This window comes from Vombatus ursinus, unplaced genomic scaffold (assembly GCF_900497805.2).
Source record: "Vombatus ursinus unplaced genomic scaffold, bare-nosed wombat genome assembly UNPS02014772.1, whole genome shotgun sequence".
Classification (NCBI taxonomy): domain Eukaryota; kingdom Metazoa; phylum Chordata; class Mammalia; order Diprotodontia; family Vombatidae; genus Vombatus; species Vombatus ursinus.
The window spans coordinates 26,041,385-26,063,468 of NW_020954550.1; the positions used below are offsets into that span (position 1 = coordinate 26,041,385).

The 22,084-nt window shown below is 35.3% G+C and overlaps 1 protein-coding gene across 1 annotated transcript in view; it reads left to right on the forward strand.

Moving 5' to 3' along the window:
• LOC114044089 (cyclin-Q-like) overlaps nt 1-17,511 on the forward strand; it is a 36,292-nt gene extending 18,781 nt beyond the window's left edge. Inside the window, 3 exon segments of the mRNA XM_027863370.1 lie at nt 15,562-15,822; nt 16,751-17,338; nt 17,398-17,511. Coding sequence (XP_027719171.1) covers nt 15,562-15,822; nt 16,751-17,338; nt 17,398-17,511 — 963 coding nt within the window.
• Nucleotides 17,512-22,084: the final 4,573 nt, after the last annotated feature.

A 22,084-nucleotide genomic window follows, 5' to 3' on the forward strand; every position in this document is an offset into this window, starting at 1 on the left:
ACTGGCAATTTGGTATCATATAGAACAAAGGGAAAGAATCTTTGATGGAATTTAGACATCTTTTTTTTAAATGAATATGTAGCACAACCATTGCATTTATTAACAATAGGCAATTCGCTAACACCTAACAATGGTATAAGCATAACCATGCACAAATTAGTGAATTGATTTAGCGTAAGTAGTCGCAAATATATGATATGCAGAGAGAAAAGTTACAGTAAGAGTAGAGAATAATTTTCTTAAGCTGTTATAGTATAATAGTTGAAATTTCTATGGATTCATGGTTTATATAGTTTCGCTTCTAAACCTCAAGGTTTACATAGCACTTTATGTGCTTCATTTTATTTAATCCTTACAACATCCTTGTGAAGTAGGGATTTCAGGGATTCAGAATTTCTATTTGATAGATGAGGAAACAGACCAAAAGATATTAAATGACTTGTCAATATTCACAGTCATTCTCTTTTGGTGGGTGGGAGGAAGATGGGATTTGAATTCAGGTCTCTCCTGTGACTCCAAGTCAAGAGTACCTTCCACTACAATATGTTGCCTCTTAACATGATTAGTACATCAGCTTAAGGGATCTTTCTCAATCCCTGTAAAGTATTTTGTGGCTGAGCATTATGGGATTTCATTGACTAACTTTATAAGACCAGAGATCCATTATGACTTCCCTTTAAGCACAATAAAATTGGAATAACTGACTAAGAACCATCTGTATGGTGATGTTGTGTTTTAACAAAATTCATTACTACATGGATTTAAGTATTGCCTTGTCAAATTATGTCCCCAGAGAAGAAAAACAATAGATCATATGGGATAAAATGATAGTTCTTAACTTATAAAGTAGATGACAGTCATTCTTCTTTTCTTTGCTGATTGACTTCCCACACCATCATTCAGCTGAAATAGTTGTTCAAAATTGTCAACGATCTTTTAATTGCTGCATCCCTTTTTTAATGCACACACTCCTTTTCCTCTCTGCAATATTTTGTTTAAATTGATCACCCTCTCCTCCAAGACACTCTATCCTCACTTACTTCTGTGACAAAATTGACTGCTAGTTTGACTCCGACATATCAAACTCACATTCCTCAGACTTCTTTGCTGATTCATCATCCATCACCTGCTTCCTTAGTGTGGAAGATCTTCTCAGGTTTGTCTTGAACCCTCTTCTCTTTTCTTCTCCTTATATACTCTCATTCAGAGAATTCATCAACTTTCATAAATTCAAATATCATTTCTAAGTTAATGAATCTCATATCCAAAAATCCAACCCTAATTACTCCCCTAAACTCTACTTAATCTATCTTAAGAATATCTCATTTTAGATATTCTGTAAGCATCTCAAACTCAGCATATTCAAAACATTATCTTCCTTGCTAACTGTTCCCTTCCTCCAAAAACTCTTCTTTTTTTCTATTGAAGACACCAGCTTGCTTCCAATAACACAGGTTTATAATCCTCAAGATATCATTCTTGATTCTTTCCTCTCATGATTCCTGATATATTAAGTGCCAAGTTATGTCCATTTTACTTTCATATTTTTTTCCACATCTGTTTTCTTCTCTTGACTCATACAACTACTACCCCAGTTTAGGTCCTCATTCACTTGAACTATTATATTAGCTTCTAAAATGTTCTTTTTGCCTTTGATAAATTTTCCGCACAGTCAAAATGTCTAAAGAACAGGTCTGATTATGTCAACGCCTTGGTCAAAAACATTTGTTTTCAACCAATTGTATAGGATAAGCCACAAATAACTTCATTTACATTGACATTTAGGTATCTCTGCTATCTGTCTCTGAACTTCTTTTTGGTCATCTATTTATAAACTTCATATCCTAGCCTAAGTGGAATGACTGCTATTCCTCTTACTATTCCATTTCCTGCTTCCATGCTTTGATATAAGTCATTGTACATTCATAAAATACTATGTTTCTAGTATTCCCATTTTTCAGAATTGGTGCCTTTATGTCACCATGAAGCCTTCACTGGTTCCAGAAGTTGTCAGTACTCTCCCTCTCCTCAATTTCATTTGTAAAATATTCATTAAAGGACCTCAATGGCAATATCTCTGACAGGTGGCTAACCAGACCTCTGGTGATGATTAACTTGTCTCCATTGTTATCTCATTTCACTTTGGGATGGTTCTAATTGTTAGAAATTTTTTTCTTTATATCTAGTTGAAATATACGTCCTTGAAAATTCCACCTGTTACCTCTAAATCTTCCTCTGGCTAAAAGGAAAACAAATATAATCACCTTTCCATGAGATGACCTTAAACAATTTAAGAGAGAGAGAGAGGGAGAGAGAGGGAGAGAGCCTATACTCCCTATATGCAATTTTGCACCTTGATGGCCAACTGGATATTCCATTTCTTCAAGATTGGGTCTCTAATTTGTTCTAGTTAGTATTTTCATATCCATGGGTCCTATTGCTTATCCCCAGTTGTTATTATAGTCTTTGCTAATTACTGCCAAATCTCACTGATGTAGAACATTTGCCTATATAGATTTTTATTTTTTCATTTGCCTGTCTGTCACCAAATTCCTTGGATATTACATCTCCCCAGAACTTCTCATAGGGTTATGGTGACAGATAATAACAAACCAACAAACCAACAAAAAGAAAACACACACACACACACACACACACACACACACACACACACACACACACACACACACACACACTGGACTTGGATTCCAGAAAATCTAAGTTATAGTCTTGGATATCTCTAACTAGGCATATGCCCTTCAACATGTCATTTTATTCTCTCATTTAATTTTCACAATCAATAAAATAAAAGACTTGGATGATACCTGAGGCTTCTTCCAATCCTACCTCCTATGAATCTATGTTTTTGTTATCTTAATCTGGAACTTCACCAGATCATCTGCCTTAGCTTTCCCATCCTGAACTCCCTGGGATATATCTTCTCTCTATTTTAAGGTTTCTCCATTTGGATGTGTCCACTACTGATCCCTGGTACTAATAAAAAATGTCTTATGTGAAGATCAGAAAATGATTAGGGCCTTAATTCTTTTCAGAGATGAGGTTGGCCTTTTCCCTCAAGTCCTCAGGATTTTCCACCCTACTATTTCCTTGTATTCCCATTATTTCTCAGACATATTTAAATGGAGAGATCATTAGAGTTATGCTTCCTTTTTGCCTATTTCTTTTTTTGAAAAATAAGGACAAGGACAGCTTCTTCTCAGAGCTAATTGACTTTCTTGCTAGGCAGCATAGAATTCAAATATTCAGCAAGAAATAAAGTGAAGGAGCTTTATAACTTCATAAAAGACATATGCTTTTAAAAGATGTTGTTACTTAATCAGATGTAGCTACAGGACAGGTAGTAAGTTCTCAGTGTACCAACAGGTATTATTCCAAAATTCATTTGAAAATAGGTTATTTAGAAGTTGGAAAGCATTTTCCTTGGGAAACAGTGATACATGAGTTATGTTCCCAACACAAAAGCCTAATTAGCCCTTAATGCACCTGAACTAGCATAATAACAGTGCTAATTGGAATTCTTAGTAATAAGTGCAGAACACCAAAACATGTGATGGGTCAAGGGAGAGAACATTTCCTCCTCAAATTCTGGGTCCAGAGCTTACTTTAGGCAATATTTTGGAAAATGTCAAGTTGTGAGCTTGTAATTTTGTTTTGTTTTTTGTTTTGTTTTGTTTTTTTGGGGGGAGGAGGGAAGGAATCTTCTCAGTTCCTTTACAGCACTCTTACAGTTCCTGAAACCCTCTCCTGCTTTATCCCTCTCTCATCTGCCCTAATTTCCATGTGGTCAACAGTCAAATTACCTTTATCTTTGATGTTAAAAATGTCATTAACTGCATGTGTCTCTTAGCATCTAGGTGAGAAATAAATCCTACTGTTTAGATGAATTTTCACTAATAAGTGAACTTGTTAATCTTTCCAGAAGTACTTGAACTTTTAGAGGTGGACCATTGTTTATTATTTGTGGACCTGTAGGTAGGGTAACCAAGCGAAGTACTATGAAATAATTTAAACAATGCCAGGGAAAATATTTAAGGTGGAAAACTGTCAGTAAGGTGATTCTAATTTTCATAATCTATACATATTCAAAACTTTAATAGTATGTAATTATTTTTTCCTCTTAATGATTTTTTGACTTTATATTGTTTGCTTGTATACTAGTCTCAATTCCTCTACAATAATTTATATTCCTAAGAACAGAAAGTCAGGAATGTCAAGGAAACTAGGGGAGAAAAAGATACATAAAAAAGGAGATTTATCAGTATCAGATCTTAAACTATATTATAAGAGAGAATTATTGAAGTGTAAAATGGATAATTTTGATTATTTTAAATTAAAATGTTCTTTTATAAATAAAACCAAAGTAGCCAAGAATAGAAGGAATGAAGAAAATTGTTGGTGGGGGGGACTTTCATAGACAATTTCTCAGGATGTAATTGGGTTGGAATATTGCTATGGAGTAGGAAATGATGAGCTGATTGATTAAAAAAAAACATTGATAGACTTAGACCTATGAAAGATGTTATCCACTTTCAGAGAAAGAGATCACAAGTGGATATATGCAAAATACAGTCTTACATATATGTGTATGAGTGTATATGTGTATATATATTTATGTTTATAGATTTTGTATATAGATAGATAGCATGCATATATGTGTATATATATATGTGTGTGTGTTTGATTATAGCCTTCTTTAGGGCAGGGTGGGAAGGTGAGGAGTGGAAGGGTGAGGACTAAGAAGTGCACAGTAGAGAACAAAAGAAAACCAACAAGAAAGCAATGAAAAGATGGGTAGCTTGAAAAATAATGTGCAGCATTTATTATATAGGTTTTCTTGAAATGCAAATTTATTGTTTTATATTGAATCCTCATGTTATACTATGTACATGACAATGTTATTTTTTTCTTGTTTTGTATTTCAGTTTAAAATGAATAAAAATTTACAAACAATAAATGAATGGTAATCTTAAAAATGTACATTCCTTAAAATCAGGGATCACATCTTCTTCATGGCTGCATAACTTTAGGCATCTAGCAGAAGACTTGCATAAAGTTGAAAATTAATAAATGTTCTTGCTTTCACATTTCTCCCATTCCAAAGATTTTCTAAAACTTCTAAATGTCTTTTTACACACACTTGGAAGAGTAGTATGATCAGGAACTCTGGTAATTGGGGAAATAAGGAAAGGATGGCTTGATGAGCAGAGGCAATGGAACCATTTCCATATTAGTATATAAATATTATTTGCTGTACATTATATAACGAAAACTGGGGTGACAAGTACTGTGTTATGAACTCCAATCTTTAAGTTATCTAAAACTATTTTCATTATTGGCATTCATAATGTATAATCATTTTCTATTCACCAATGAGTTGACACAGTACTAGAAAAACAAAACCACATCTACATGTATGTTCTTGCTATAAATGAAACTCAAAGATAAAAAGAAATTTGTGTTAAATGGAAGCACAATTTGAAGGTTCTCCTTGGAGAGACAAAGAAAATATATGACTGCATTGGGCTTATAGGAGACTGAAAGCCATTGGGAAGGATCAGTTCATTATATACATGGCTGTTTTATCTTGTATTGCCCACAATGGATACATGCGAACAAATTATTATGAAGACAAATGTGACATATACTAAGGTCTATTGTGGAGGAAAAAATAGATCCTAGGAAGAAATTTCAGAATACTCTAAAATCAGTCAATATGTCCTGATATTTGATAATTTCAATACAAATGTGGCCACGAGGCAGAATGGTTAATGTTATATTTGATTTGGAATCAAGAAACAAAAGAGGTCAAATAAGTTGCCTAATTTTCAAGATTCTCACATATCATGAATACTTTATTCATGAAGAGACGCTTAATGTGATGGACATTGCAAGAACTAACTAGTATTATTAAAATAAATTGGCTATAATTTAAGACAGGAAAACTTACATAATGGGAATCTTCAAGTCAACTACTTTTAAAAAGTCAGATCATCAACTGATTGGGGCAAAAATCAATGTAAATACAAAAGTAGAGGAAAGGATGGATATAAGGAAATACTGCATGTGATCAGATCAGTTTCAAATTGACCTATTTAAACTCTTAACTATGAAAATACTAATCCCTGCAACTGGTAATAATAGCATTTGGATAGCCCTTGAAAGCTGATAAAATACTTTACATATATTATCTTATTTAATCTTAATAATTACCCTGTAAAATAGGAGGTACTATTATTATCCCAATGTCACAAAAAAAAAAGATTGAAAAATGTTATATGACTTGCCCAAGATCACAGTTGAAATGTATCTGAGCCATGATTCAAACTCAGATCTTCAGTCTCCAACTGCAACTCTCTACTCACTGTAGTATGTATGAATGGCTTCTTCTCAGATTCTCTCTCTCTTTCCATCCTCCCTCCCTCCCTCAGATGCTTCCTTCCCCCCACCTCTGGTTCAAAAGTTCAAAATGAGATACACTTTATCAGACACGACCAATGTGTCAAATTGTTGTGTTTGACTGTATTTTGTGCACTTGTGGTGAGGGGGGTGAGCTACTGGGTAAAGAAAGAGATACAAATAGCTAAAAAATTAAATGATTAATTTATATATTGTGATATTTTAGTCACAGAATTTTATGCTATGAAAGACCTTTAAAGGAGTTAATAATCAGAGGAACTTACAGATCATCTAATTGAAATTCATCATATTCCAGATGAAGAACTTGAGGTATAAGGATGTTAAATCCCTTGTTTACAGACATAAAACTAGTTAGTGGCAGAGCATAAATTATAGTTCAGTTCTATTGACTTCCCATCTATACTCCATTATGCCAGACTGAGTCATCTTAAAACACTGTTCAACTTTTGAAATTATATTATTGTATTCTTTATTACTTGCTCCTCTCACTAGAACTTCTTTCTAGAGATCACTATCATATTTAGGCAGTTGATGGTTTGTTGTCCATCTTCTTGACCAGAAAGATTTAGCAGAGAATATGGGAGAGAGGAGTTCCAAATAGGCTTAATTTTCCTTGTCCTAAAGGCAATACATATAAGCCCCATGTATAGGTAGAAATGTTCACTAAAGATTGAAGGTAGCTGATTAGAGGACACACACACACACACACACACACACACACACACACACACACACACATTTAACTCTCTTGTCTTTTGCACTAATGCTGGAATGTTGTTTTTGTCCCAGTTACTACTGCAATAATTATGAATGAAATTTAGTACAAAGTGGGCATGGAATTTCTGATTTAGTGGATTTTAAAACTATGTCACAGTGGTGAATAGGAAAGACATTAATTCTATGATGAATAGAATTGCCATTTAGTTGCTTTGTTTCTCTTTAACATGCAACACAAATTGGAGTAATTATCACTGGAAGTCAGTAACTTAAAGTGGTCTGAATTATATCCCTTATTCTGTTCAGTGATTGTAGTTACATAAATAACTGTATTTGTCTATTGAGCTTCAGACATTTCAGTTTGTTAGGAATTGTTTAAGCCAAACCAAATATTATTAATGCATACACCAAAACAAAAGTGGGGCGGGAGGGAGGTTTCAAAAAAGAAAATTAGAGAAAGAAAAAGAAAATCTTTCCAAAATCTAGAAAGCAAGAAAGTTTATACGGCTTCTATCTTTTGATGATAAGACCTGGGTTTGCTATGGTTTATAGTTTCACTTTTAACGCCATCACGGCTATATCTTCAATTAAAATAGACCTATGTGAATTTGTTAACAGCCAAGGGGGCACTTAATTTCAGATATGACTTCTTTCAACCCCTTATAGTGGATTTTTCTCCCTCTCTGCTAATGTGTGAGTTGTCATTGATGGTAGCTTCTTGTTTCATTCAAAGATTGGTGAATGGGAACACCTTGCTTCTGAAAAGAGGACTCATTCTGGGCTAGGAAACATATTGCATCACCATTTTATTGCTTAACTGATCATACAAATTTCAAGGTGTGTGTTTACAAACATTTTGTTGTATTTCTTCTGCTATTAGCATTCTAAGGCTCTCTCTTTCCAGGTTTCCATGGCAACTCTTGCATAGCCCCTTTCATTAGAAAGAAGTTCTGTTTAATTGATCCACTAATGTATAGCTTCATAGTAACTGTTAAGCAGGCTTTTGTTTCCAGGTCATATTTCGGGTTCACCTATTTGCATAAAAACATTTCATTAACTGAAACCAATCATTAATAGTAATTTCCTTTCTTTAGTTTTAAATAACTAAACCCTCATCGAGGTTTCCCAAATAGCAAATATTTATGTCTTCTAGAATATGCTTTCTCAATGAGCCTGCCTTGCTTTGTTTCCATGAGCAGCAAGAAAATTATAGAGCTAGAATATTCTGATCAGGGGGAAAAAAAAGCTATCTCTTTCCACTGTTGAAAGTTAAATATTCAGGAAATCTAGCTAGAGGTCATCTCAAATATTTGGTAACATGACTGTAAAGTATTACTTTCAGGAATAAAATTCAGAGTTTATGGAATTAAATTTCACATTAGGTGAAGTTGAATCTTTGTCATAAAATAATTTTTAAAGTTGTGTGCTAGAACTAATGTCAATAAATGAAAATTGGAGGAAACAAGTAAAATTATATTCACTTGAGGTCACCTTTTCTAGATGAACAATTCTGCACTGGAAAAAATACTACATCTTAAATTTATCAGAAAAACTATATCAAATCATGCATGTGCACATATATGTACTTACGTTATACATATGAATTACTCTGTGTGAAGTTGTGCCTAATTTATCTGACAAATCTGAAACACACAAATGTGTGTTATGTCTGTATATCTCATACCAATTACCCGGACTAATTGACCTCATTTTGAATTTTCAATACCCACCATTGTGAAAAGCAATGAGTTTGAATTTTAAAGAAAGAAAACATGTTTGGTTGTCACAGGATGATAATATTCATTTTGTCCTCCAATCTTTCCAAAATATGTACCTGGTTTCTTTCAGTTTATAATTTGCCCATTCCTCTTCAATTGCTCATAAAATAGATTAGTTCTTGGATTTTGAGTGACTTCCTTAGTTTTATCATTGGCTTGTTTTTTTTAAACCCCACATTCTTTGCAATTAATTACAATGAAGGAGTTGTTTTAAAATCAGATAAATCACACCATAAGCAAAATGTATTAATGTAGCTTACTAGGGGTAGTCATACCATGCTTCTAAGCTGAAGAAAATGTAATTAGCACATGTAAGCTTTTCTTTTCCCCATTTTCTACCCTTCCCTTGCATCCTTGACCTCTGTGTGTCTTTGCAGAAACACTAATAGCATTAACATTATGCTACGATTAAAAAGCTAGACAGCACAACAATGCTGCTTGACAAGATATTTTTACAATACTTTTTGATGTCATTCAGTTAAGATTGAATGTCCTTTGAACTCTTGTAAATTAAGTGGATGTTCAGTGCCTGTATTCTCATATAGTAGCCCTCTGTGCTATCTGTTAGGTCTCTTCTACTTTATAGGGTGAAGCATTGGTTTCAATTTATACTAGCAGCACCTATAATTTTGCTAAATAGTAATTATTCCTACATTACACAGATTTCCAAATGAGAATCAAAAATGAAATGAAAATCTTTATGAAATGCAAGAAAAGTTACATTCTCAGTGATTTACAAGTATATTGTCAAAAAATGTGAAATCCCCCTGCCCATGCAATCCCAAATTTGAAATGTGTTCATGCATAATCATTAGAAGGTAACTAGGAAAATGACATAAAAAACCCAGTCGCCCTCAATTAGTAGCAACAAAATAAAGATTATTTGGTGGTGGTTGTTTGTGCTTTGTATTTGTAGAGGACCAATGACATCATGATATTAGAGTCAAGGTATAGTGTGGTTGACAGTGGCTGGTCAGTCCAGTATGAGCTCAGAAGGCTCCACTACAGGTCGGTACAAATAGTCCATTTGAACATTTGGAAAGGAGCTGTCTTTAGATTTGAACATCTCACTTTTACTTTGTGTTGCTGCAATTTTGAGTTGGTAAAATAGTGAATGATGGGTGATGTCTTTACTTTCATGTAAATTGGATTCAAGTGAGTCAGAGTTGGACAAAGTTGTCAGTGCCTCACTCTCCCTTCCAGAGTCATTAAAGTCCGGTGGCAAGACAAAAGTCAAAATGATTGGTGATGGCCTGGGATGCAGTGGATGACCTTAGCATCTTCAATGTCTGGCCAAGCTCTAAGCACTTAATAGTGCCTGATTCTGCCACCATTGTGACCTGTTGGAGCAAATCACTCTTCTCCACCCATACTGCAAGGGGAAGTCTTCACTTGCTTGAAGTTAGATAGCACAGGGCAACTGGGTGGCATAGTGGATAGAGTGCCAGAAATAGAGTCAAGAAGACTCATCTTGATAAATTCAAATATAACCTCAAATACTTAACTAGCTGTATGACCCTGGACAAGTCACTTAACCATGTTTGCCTCAGATTACTTAGCAGGGTTTGGCTGAGGAGACATTATTAGTAAGTATAACTAACTTCCCTTAAAATAACTCAAAAGCTCAATGGGATGAGATAAGAACCCACTATCTATTTTACTTTGGAATTTCCTTGGTTTTACCAGGTTAATGAGATCTTTGACATGATTTAAACATCTGGATTTGGGGTTCATGATTTTTGGGTTTTTTTCTTCTTAATATTAAAAAATGTTGTTTTTAATTATTTTAATGAAATAATGGTGATTCATTGTGTTAAGACTATGAACTATTAATAACCTAGGTTTTGGGGGGAAAATGTGAACATTTAAAAACCAATCTCTTTCTATATGTAGGCATTTCCTGTAAGGATAATATAAGGTTAAAACCCTTATGTCATTAATTTCATTCAAGAGAACACATTCCGTATTATGAAATTAATGATACACATTCAAATTTAATATTTAATACTGCATACAAATAAATATTAAGCATTTTTTTATTTTTGGCTGACTTAACCAGATTCTCTGTTAAACACATAATTTGTTTAATTTCTATAATTAATGCGTCTCCTAAATATAACTATTATGAGTCTTTGACTTAATCCATCAGTGTGACAACTAAATTAGACTAGATCAAATTCAGGTTCTACTTATTCCATTCATCATAACTTTTCTCTACAGCAAAGCAATAAAACAAGCAAGCTTGATCCTCCACACAACTAGTAGACATAGAAACCAAAGTTGATTTGATTTCATGGGTGTTTAGACCTTTCTATCCTTTCACCAAATGCATCCCTATCTGCTCACTGATGCCTGAATTTCCACAATTAGAATCATAGGATCATAGAATGTTCAAATTGGAAGGGAATTTAGAGCCCATCTAGTTCAATCCCCACATGTGTACAGATAAGGAAATGGAGTTCCTCGATAGGTAAAGTGACTTGACCAAAATGACAAAACTAGAAATGTGGTTTAAGGTTTTGTTCCTTTTAAAAAATATTCAATTAATCTTTTTAAAAGGTTTTTCTTAAAAAACTTGGGACATTCTAATTATCCAAAATATTTCCTAATTTCTAAGAAAGAAATGATACTTTACTTAATTGTCAATATTTTTGATGTTAGTTTAGGATGGATAACTCTGCAATATTTCAGTCCCAATGGGCTAAGACTTATACAAGTGATGAGAGGTGGACTTATAATATAATAAGTCTTAAGTAGGAGACATGATGAAATGGAGAGGCTAAAACCTCAACAAATTAGTATCACAATTCAAATGGGGGTGGGGCATTGTTAGGTAGGTAGGGATTAAAACAGCTCAGAATGAGTGGATTCTGCCTTGAGTACAAGCCTAACCAACCAGGTGCACAGAATTACACACACATATGCACACATAAGTTTTTATATGCATAATGTATGCGTGTGCATACACATGTGTATATATGCATCTGCAAATGTATATATACATAAATAAACATGCATTTATATGCATGTATGTTTCTCTTATAGAAGGCCTAGGCTGAAGTGCTACGTTTGAAACAAACTGTCTATGTGACTCCCAAGCAAGTTATTTAACTTCTAAGCAATTTAAGAAACTTTCTGAGACTGCAAGTAGCAGAGGACTTTCTAATCTTCATTGGCAGAGGGAATTCCCAGAGGGAAGAGGGAGTGCCCTATATCAATTAAATCAAAGATCCATTCCCTATCTCCCAACCTAAAATCTCTCTCTCTCTCTATCTCTTTCTCTGTCTGTCTCTCTGTCTCTGTCTCTTTCTCTGTGTCTCTCTAACTCTGTCTCTCTCACTGTCTCTTTCTGTCTGTCTCTGTCTCTGTCTCTCTCTCTCTATATGTATGTATATACACACACATGCATACACATAAGCATATGTGTATATATGTATGCGTGTATTCATACACACACATCCACACATATGATTTCTTTGGTGCAGTGTGGTAAGGAAATCCCTCTACCAAAAGATAAGGAAAATAATTTTCTTATAGAGTTGCCTGGGGCATTAACTTATTTGGGTTCACATAGCCAATGTGTATCAAAGTCAGCACCTAAAATCATACCTTAACAAGTCCAAAATCAGCCTGTCCTATTTCCACTAACTTGTATCTTCTTCTATACCCCCTATATATGTATATATATATATATATATATATATATATATATATATATATACACACACATACATACATACATTACCAAGAAATTCTTCATTAGCAAGAAATCTCCTTCAGATCTGTCAATGATTTGGACTTTCAACAAGAGATGTCCAACTTCATTTTGTGGCTGAAACCTGAACCTGTCCAGACTGAAAACTATGAACTAGCCTCTTGAGTACAGACCTGTCATTTATTTTGAAATTCTTGTCTTTATCCGAGATATATGTAGCTTTATCTTTGACAATGATCACAATTATAATTGAACACTATCTACTAGTCTAGGCCTCTGTCCCCCACCCCATATACCCACCCTACCCAAGTCATAGTCTATGAATTCAGGCCAAGAAAGAGCAGTAAAAGCAAATGACAATTTGTATTTCAAAAAGATTTTCATTTTACAGAAGGATTTGCAGTTGGGATATTCTGGAGGGGGAAAGGTATTGCCCTAGTGCATTTAAACCATTATTGAATTTGTAACGATTCAAGCTATGCACAAATTTTCAGAAGTACACATTACATGAAATAAAGTATTCCTTCACTTTCAGATTTCTGTTATTACATGTTCATTTAGATTTATTATAGTAGTCTGAGTAACTAGATCCTTTAGCACTCAGTTTTGCACTTACATCATATATATCCCCTAACTTGGACTTGGGATGACGTTTTTTCTTTATACCTTTGCTCAGAAAAGAGCCAAGGCATTTTTGATTACCATGCATCAGACTGGTTATTGGCTATTATTGTTTCCTAGAAGTCTCTAGAATATACATGAGTTCAAGTACTGACTATGGAAATCCAATAATTTATTTGTTCTAAAAGCTTCCAGTGCCCTCTCTCTTCCCAAATGTCTATCATTGCAAAGAGGGAACACAAAAAGAGAGTTCTGCCTCTTTTATCTTCTTGTCTCTAGCTCTTTACATCCCCACCCAAGAGGCCTAATGAAAATTACTTAAAACTTGGGTTTTGATGCCTGACTAGGGTCTCCTAAAAGGGGGAGAATAGAAAGGTACTCAATATACATTGTAGATCACACATAGGACAGCTATTTATTTCCTCTAAAAAGGAATGTTAAAAGTGACTCTAAATAGGGACAAAAGAAATAGTAAACAGAAGAGGTTTACAAGCACATATTAGCAAGACAATTCATACTCTAGTTTTAAAACTACTATGGCTATATTTAGGGTGAATGAGACTTAAAGATAAGAACATGAACAAATTTATTGGGTTGCTGAATAGGAATTTTACACATCACCTTTGCTCTACATTGTCCAAACAATTTCCTCAAGGTTTATGTCTTCTGAAAAACTAGGTCACAAGCTGAGCTCATCCTCCAGCTGGTGATTTTCTTTTCTCTCAAGTGCTGTAGTGGATATAGAAAGAGTATGTCTCACAGCAACTGAGGACCAGGTATTCTTCATATCTCAAATTCATGAGATTGCTTCCAAGCCCAAACACATCCATTTAAGATCCTAGAGTTTAGAACTTATATGATTAGAGAATGAACACAAGAGGGAACAAGGAATCTGAGATTCAGGCTCAGACTTGGCTAGGCTGGATATGTGTCTTAGCTACATGTTCACAGGCAACATGTGACCAGGACAGGGAAGAGATACCAGTCCCCTTTCACCACTCTTTCAATGAAAGGTTGGAACCACCCTTACATTAGATGGGAAGAGAAGCAGACAAGGTACTTCTTATTAAAGACCCATTGAGTTGGCTCCTTTTCCTGCTCAGAAGCCAATAAGGGCGGGGGGAGATCCTCTGAAAGCACAAGTCTTTCACTTCTAATGTTCTCTGTCCCCCCACCCTCCTGCCCCAGTTCCCAAGATGTCAGAAATTCTTTGTCACATTCTCCCCTTTTGGTCTAGGTCCTATAGACCCATCCCATGAATGGAGCTTCTTTATATTTGCATGTATGTAAATATTTGCATGTTATTCCTATTTTTACTTGATACTACACCCAAAAGCATGTAAGTCACTTGAGAGCGGGGTCAATTTCATTTCTGTCTTTGTCTCCCCCACTTCAGACAATGCCTGGCACATAATAGGGGTTTAATAAATGCATGTAGATTAATTTTTAAAGTCTCTCTTATATACACAGTTTACCAGAGTTCTAAATTTCTGATGCCACAGTCCACAACTAAGGTGTCTGATGCAAAATAGTCATTCTCTGAACCTGTTATTCAGATTATGTTAGGTTTCTAGGATATCTCCAAAACCAACAATTCCTCAATTCATCTCATTTTACCTTTACAGTATTCTAAAATTAAACATGCAAAAGATATTTAATAAAATTTCAATATGCATTATGTTAAAATTTTCAATCTGGACACCATAGAATAGAGCAAATAAACAAATGCAGGGACTTTTGAAGGGAAACCAGCCACTTGTTATGAAATTCCAAGGAAAAAATAAGAGAAAAAGTGACTATAGAAAATCCCTGTGTTCACTCAGCCATTATTTCCAAATACACCAAGAGTGGGTATTACAATTTCAACTTTGTCTATACACATTTACTAACACTTGAGAAGTAGTCCACCCCTACTTTCAGTATAATTGATCAGAGGGGGCAGTATGATTCTGCAGTTAGGTGGTACAGTGGCTAGAGTGCTGGGCCTGGAGTCAAGAAGACTCCTCTTTCTGAGTTCAAATCCAGCCTCAGACACTTACTGGCTGTGTGTCCCAGAACTTATCCCTGTTTGCCTCAGTTTCCTCACTTGTAAAATGAGCTACAGAAGCAAATGGGAAACCACTGCAGTATCCTTGCCAAGAAAACCCTAAATGGGTTCAGGAAGAATCTGACATGACTGAGAAACAACTCAACAACATATTTGCTGACTGAACCAATGTGTAGCAAAACTGATCTTGATGGGATTGTCTTCAAAGTAGAGTCAGAATATTTCTCAACTCTGTTCTGTTTCAGCTGGCCTGGCCTAGCCCCACTGCTTGCCGGCTCCATGGACATGGCCCTATGAGGCTCCCAGCACCCCAGCAGGGCCTGGAAACCCACCAGCAGCAGCTGTGGATGCCCTTGTCCCACGCTGGGAGGCATCACCACCCAAAATGGAACAGCATCACCATGGGGCCCTGGAGGGACCACCTCTGGCCTCTCTTTCCACTCCTCCTCTCCTGGGCGGCAGGGAGCCCCAGGAACCAGCTGGTCACCCAGGCTGCACAGGGCTTTGTACACCAAGGGAAACAACTTGAAACAGCTGCAACCTGACCTATTCAATGGACACAGCTGATGCTGAAATGCAAAATGTATGCCCTGCAGAGTTTCACGAAGATAGCTTCAGTCTACCTTCTTCTACCTATAGGATTCTCAGGCCAACTCATTGTCCATCTGCAATATCTGTTCAAGGTATATGAATTGATATACAGATTCAATTGCCTGGCCATCCAACTGCATATCATATTCTGGACATTAGGCATTTTTCATCCTTTTTTCCTCCTGTGTGGAAGCTCCATAATATTCTGGGATTTGATGTGATCAACACAATATTATCCACAAACAGAAACATCAGAATACCTCAGTATCTATAGGTTTTTAATCCTACTTTTACTCTCTAGAAGACATCTTTCATGACACTGACATCTACCTTTGGTGAGCATCCCTCTTATGTCTTAGGCTTTTTTATGGTGGTCAGTGCTTTTTATGGTAGAAATAATTTTGTATTATCTTAACATACTTATGAGAGATTCCTCTTTGGAACAGAGCCCTTAAGTAGTGGTATTCTAATCTGTGAAGTCAAAAGCTTTTTTTTATTGTCCAACAAAAAAAATACAGTGGAATCTTGTCTTCTTTGTGCCATTCAAGCAAATGAGTGACTGTAAAGATATGGTATGCTGGAGGAAATATTTTATAAATGCTGACTGATTCATAGTTTTAAGGTTCCCTTGATACAGGTACAGATAATTTCTGCAAAGACCTTATAGCAGTAGAGTGTGCTTCTTCCACTTTTGGTGCATTTCATTATCCTTCCTCATAATTTGAATTGGGTTTTTATTTGGCATTGAGGGGGCCAAGGGTCCAGGCAGATATTGGGAGTGATGGTATTCATCATGGAGTGGAAACAGTAAAGAAGTAAGGAAAGGGGCACCTGGACTCCAAGGTCAAAGTCCACTTCAAAGTGACACAGTTTATCATGGAAGCAGGTGTCAAGCTAGAGATAGAATCAATTCCAATTGCCACAGCCAGCACCATTTACCATCAATCTTTCTGTGGCAGCAAATTAGATGCATATGACCCCTACCCCATAGCCATGTCAACCATTTACTTGGAAGGTAAAGTGGAGGAGCAACACCTCAGGACAAGAGACATCATCAATGTCTCTCAAAGGTATTTAAATCCCAAGAGTGAACCTTTGGAGTTAGACTTCTGGCTCTGGGAACTGAGGGACAACATTTTTCAATGTGAATTACTCATGTTGAGAGTTTTGTATTTCCAATTCTTCTTCCAGCATCCTCACAAATATCTGCTCCACTATTTTATTTCTTTGAAGAATTGGATGAACTGTCATATTTGGGTGAGGACACTCATCTCTCTGGCAGCCTGGGCACTGCTCTAAGACAGCTATCATGGAGTATTGTGCCTTCAATATCCAGCCCAGGACATAGCTGTAATAGTGCTCTATCTTGCCTTGCAGTGCTATAGAATAAAGGTGCTTTCCAATTCTGAGGCAGAAAAACCATGGTGGCGGATTTTAGTGAAGACCTTACTAAGCCAGTTATTGATAATATTGTGTCTGGTCTGATTCACATTTACACAATGGACACAAAAATCCCTTTAATTGTTCTAGAGCCATCCAAGGAGAAGCAAACAAACAAACAAAATTGTTATCAGAATCGGTCACAGGAAGCAGCTTTGCATTAACAAAGGGGGAAGAACTGAACTTGGGTTATTTTCTTATTGTTCTTTAGCATTTATGTGGTGGCACAGTAGAAAAGTGATGACAAATATTCTTCTTGAGTAGGTTTGCAGTTCATTGTGTTTGGATATGAATAGGTACATACTAAAAAAGGAATGTACTATGTAAGGTGCCTTTTTTATTTTGAAGATGAACCTTTTGAATTTGGTACACACTGTATTTAGGCATCTATTCATTAAAATAAAAGCCACAATAGAATACTCGATTGCATCCTTTGAGATATCTTTTTAAGCCATAGATAAGCTTAACTTTCAAACATAAGTGAACAATATTTTATGTCATGATAAAAGAAACAATTTTTATAAAAATGTGAAAATGGCATATATTTTAAGAGTTTTCAATGTTCTGTTAACCACATTAGGGATAGGAGGGTGATATTAGCAATATTTTTTTTCCATTTTGTGTTATCTTTCCCTCCCTGAAATATATTATAAAATACGATCAACTTTTCAACACAAATGTTCTTCCAGGAATCCTATATGTTCCAAATCCTAGAACACCTTGATCTCTGAAGAATCAAAGTTTTTCAGTAAATCTTTGGGTAAATGAGAGCTAAGTAGTGGGCAAAAGTATGCCTTTTTCCACTGATAATGATTTTGCACTGATGTGCAAGAAATGGGATAAAAGAGAAAAGTATGATGGATCATTCATGTAGTAAGCATCAGGGAATAACAGAAAGACAGTGTAGGTGATGGATTGGTACCCACAGAGAGATAGGCCTCTAGCATACTAGGTAACTATGCAGAGAATATGAGAGAGCAGGGAAAAGAATCATATAGGAAGATGGTAGAGATGGGTTACTATCAGCACCAGTAGAGGGAGTGCCCTCATGGATGAGATCATGGATTGATTAAGTGTTGGGAGAATAGCAAAACACTTTTATACTTAAGGAACCAGGGCCATATTGCAAACAGTTGTCCAAAAGAAACAATTTATCTTAAGATTTTCATTTATGTCACTTCCAAAACAAATTTACTCTTTACATATTAAACCTATTTGTTGGTTTCCTAATAAAATAATTTTTTCATGTAAAAAAAAAATCCACTGTTCTGTTTCCATCCATATATACAAAGCTTTAGAAAGCAACTAAAGGTATCTGTTAAGGAAAAGCTCTCTAGAATACTGATTCAGGAGGTAGCAAGGCCATATTGAAACATGAAACATTTAAACAAACTCACGGATGCTTTTAAAAATCTGGGAGGGTCATGGGAGACAACGTTTTAAAATGGAGACTGATATTCAAGGCTGCCAATATGCCTCTGTGATTACAATTTCTGTTAGATCTCCCTCCCACATCAAAAAACAGGATTTTTATCTGCTAAAGAAAGTGTCATTTTCATTTTATTCTCCTTTCTCACCAATTTTCTCCCTTTGACAATTAGTTTTTAAGGAAGTGCAAACTGCATGGGTAATTTGAATATAGGCCCTTATCTTCTCTTCCTTTCCCTTTTTCAAATAGAGAAACTGACAAGTGACACCTCAGTTTATCTAATATCAACAAACCTCTTTTGCCTGTTAAATAATATCACTTGACACCTTTCACAAACCCCTTTATATTAGCATGCAAATTGTTTTTTTTTCCAAACAGTTTGCATGGAAGATGTAGAAATTATTAGGTATAGGATTAGAAATTCTAATTAAGATGGAACCGAGCATTGGCAGCTGCTCAGCATTCACAATTTCTATAATCCAAAGGAATTGAAGTTTTAGAACTCTAGAGAACTATACTGAAGTAGATACCATTTTAACTGTCGTTGTTTTCATAGCATAGAGCCTGGCACATAAGAAGCATTTGGCAAATGCTTTTTGAGTGACTGTGACTATTATTTCTTGACAAAAATAATGATGCTATATCATTCCTACACATGGTCTTCTTATTAGACACCCTAATGCTTTGAAAAATGAACTTTTTTAATCTCTCCTTAATAAATGTACAACATTATCCACAATTTTACACATTAGGAAAATGAGGCCTCAAGAATTTTTGGCTGTGTCTATGCTGGTGTGAGTAGTGTATTCACTATCAGCAAAGAAAGCACCACGTATTTGAAGTACACACTCATCCATCAATTCTATTCAAATTAGATTTGTATGTATTACTACCACAATTGCACTAGGTTTTGATTATAGGTTCTCTTTCTGGAAGAAACAATGAGGAGAAGTTGAATTTTGAATTCAGTCATGTCCAAAAGAAATTGTTAGTTTATAGAGCCAATCACTGTCTTTAAAAGGAAAAAAAAATTTGTCAAAAAAGATGCTTGTAATAGACATAGCCTAAGTAATTTACCCAACATCAAATCATTTCATGAAAAGGAAAGTGCATTCAGAGATCCTGATTATCTTTTGTGGGCTTAAATCATTTTTGCCACCTTGCCTTTCTGAAAGTGACTGCAGCTGAAGTAAACTATATCTTCAATGATGGAGTGCAATGCTGTAACTTACTAAGCCTTAGGAATAAGCCTTAGCCACTATAACTTTAGTTCTTTTCTATGGTTAAATTACAGAACTAGAAACCAAAATGATTGATCTATGATCCTGGCTTTCTCATTGACTTGCTGTGTGACTTTGGAGAGCCTATTTATCTTTTCGTGTTTATTATTTTCAATGGAAGCTGTAATTTCTGCTGTCTGTTTGGGTCGCAAGGATGCTATGAAAGTTAGAAATAGCAGAAGAAAAAAGTTTTTGCCTTCTTGGCAAAAATAGGGTGCTATTATACATTTTTCTATTGCATTTGCCACCATCGTTGTCACAATTACTATTGTCAGATATGGGCAAGATCCAAATATCATGTTAATGCTGCTTTTTAATACTGTCACCAGAAGGGAGAAAGGAATTTGTAGAGCAAATGAGGGGGATGATGTGAGATAGGGGAAAGACCAAAGAATGTGATCCAAGAGAGATGAATAGTGTTCTTTATCAATCAACAAATATTTATTAAATACATACTATGTGCCAGGTGTTATGCTAGATGCTCAGAGACAAATAACTAGCTGCCATCCATCTGGCCTTAGGCAAATCACTGTACTTCTCTCCAATTCTTTATTTACAAAGTTAAAGAAGTTGCACTAAATAGTTGGTAAGTTTTTGAGGGCATTATCATCATTACTAGTATTTATGTAACACTATAAGGTTTGTAGATCACTTTAGCGACTCTAGGTGTCTGAGGCCAGATTTGAACTCAGAAAAATGAGTCTTCCTGACTCCAAATTTGGCACTCTATCTCCTACACCCCACCTAGCTGCTGTAGGTGCCATAGTGGAAGTTAATCAATAGTAAAGGGTCCAGTAGCCACCAGCAATATAAATTTTCATTTCTCTAGTTCTATACCCCAAGACTTTATTTAATCCATTAAGAAGCTGAAGTTTAATACTGCATTAATCATGTTGTAGAACCACAGAGTCTTTAGTAGCTTTTGAATGGTTTTTATTGAGAGTACCAAAAATAAAGTAGGAAAGCTTCTCTTTCCTCCTTCTGCTCCACCTTGTTGAAAACACATTAGTCCATCTTAGACAATCCTTATGGCTAACACAGGACCATTCTAAATACATTTTCTTCCTTAAAAAAAAAAGATCTAGTGACTTTTCACATGTCTTCTACTCAGGGAACAGTTTGCTTACCAAAAGAATTTATCAATCATAGGAATTATTTTCTATTTAAACAGTAAAGAAGTATACTTAAGTAATCCTTTTTCACACACACATACATGCATGCACATTGACAAGAAATCCTTTAAAATAATAATTTAACAAAAATGTTAAGTCTTATACCAGTTTGCCTTTGGGAGCACAGCTGGTTATACCACTTGTCTTTATCCAAAAAGAAAATGTGGGACAATGGTGTAAACAGAAAGCTGATGAAGACAGAAGAAATGTATTGGGGAGAAAGGTATTAAAGGCATGAGGCTATCTGCTATAATAATGCATTTAAACAATAAATTATATCCATTTTTAAAGGGTCTTATTTCAATTCAGACCACCAAACATTTCTTAACTGTGTACAAAACACAGCTTGTCCTTTACAAAGGCCTTTATAGTTAGTTGTAAAGGGGATTTTTGGGCAATCTGTCCACAGTAAAGATCATCTTCTAAATGCAATAGGTAAACAAGTAATCAACATTTTACAAGGGGGTTATATTCCAAACATTCATTTATAATTTGGTTGCTTGAAATCCAGCATGTATTTCTCCATAAATATAATGCTGAATATGTGGTTAGATTTCTAGGAGGCCAGCCCACAAAAGCCCATTTGACTCATTGTGTAGCTGAGTTTATGTTATACTAATAGTACTACATAATCTAAACAAAAACCTTTTGAATTTTCTATGGGTTTTCACTGATAATAATAAACAGCATGTAAAAAAGCTCCCTCATAAGCCTCCCCCTCATTTTCTCCCTTCCTCCCCTCATTCAATGACCCCACCCCCTCCTTTCTCTTTCCAATTAGCCCCTAGAGGATTATTGCACATGGCAGAACTTCTTAACTGAAATTCATAATTGTTCAAAAGAGTTTGAACTAAAT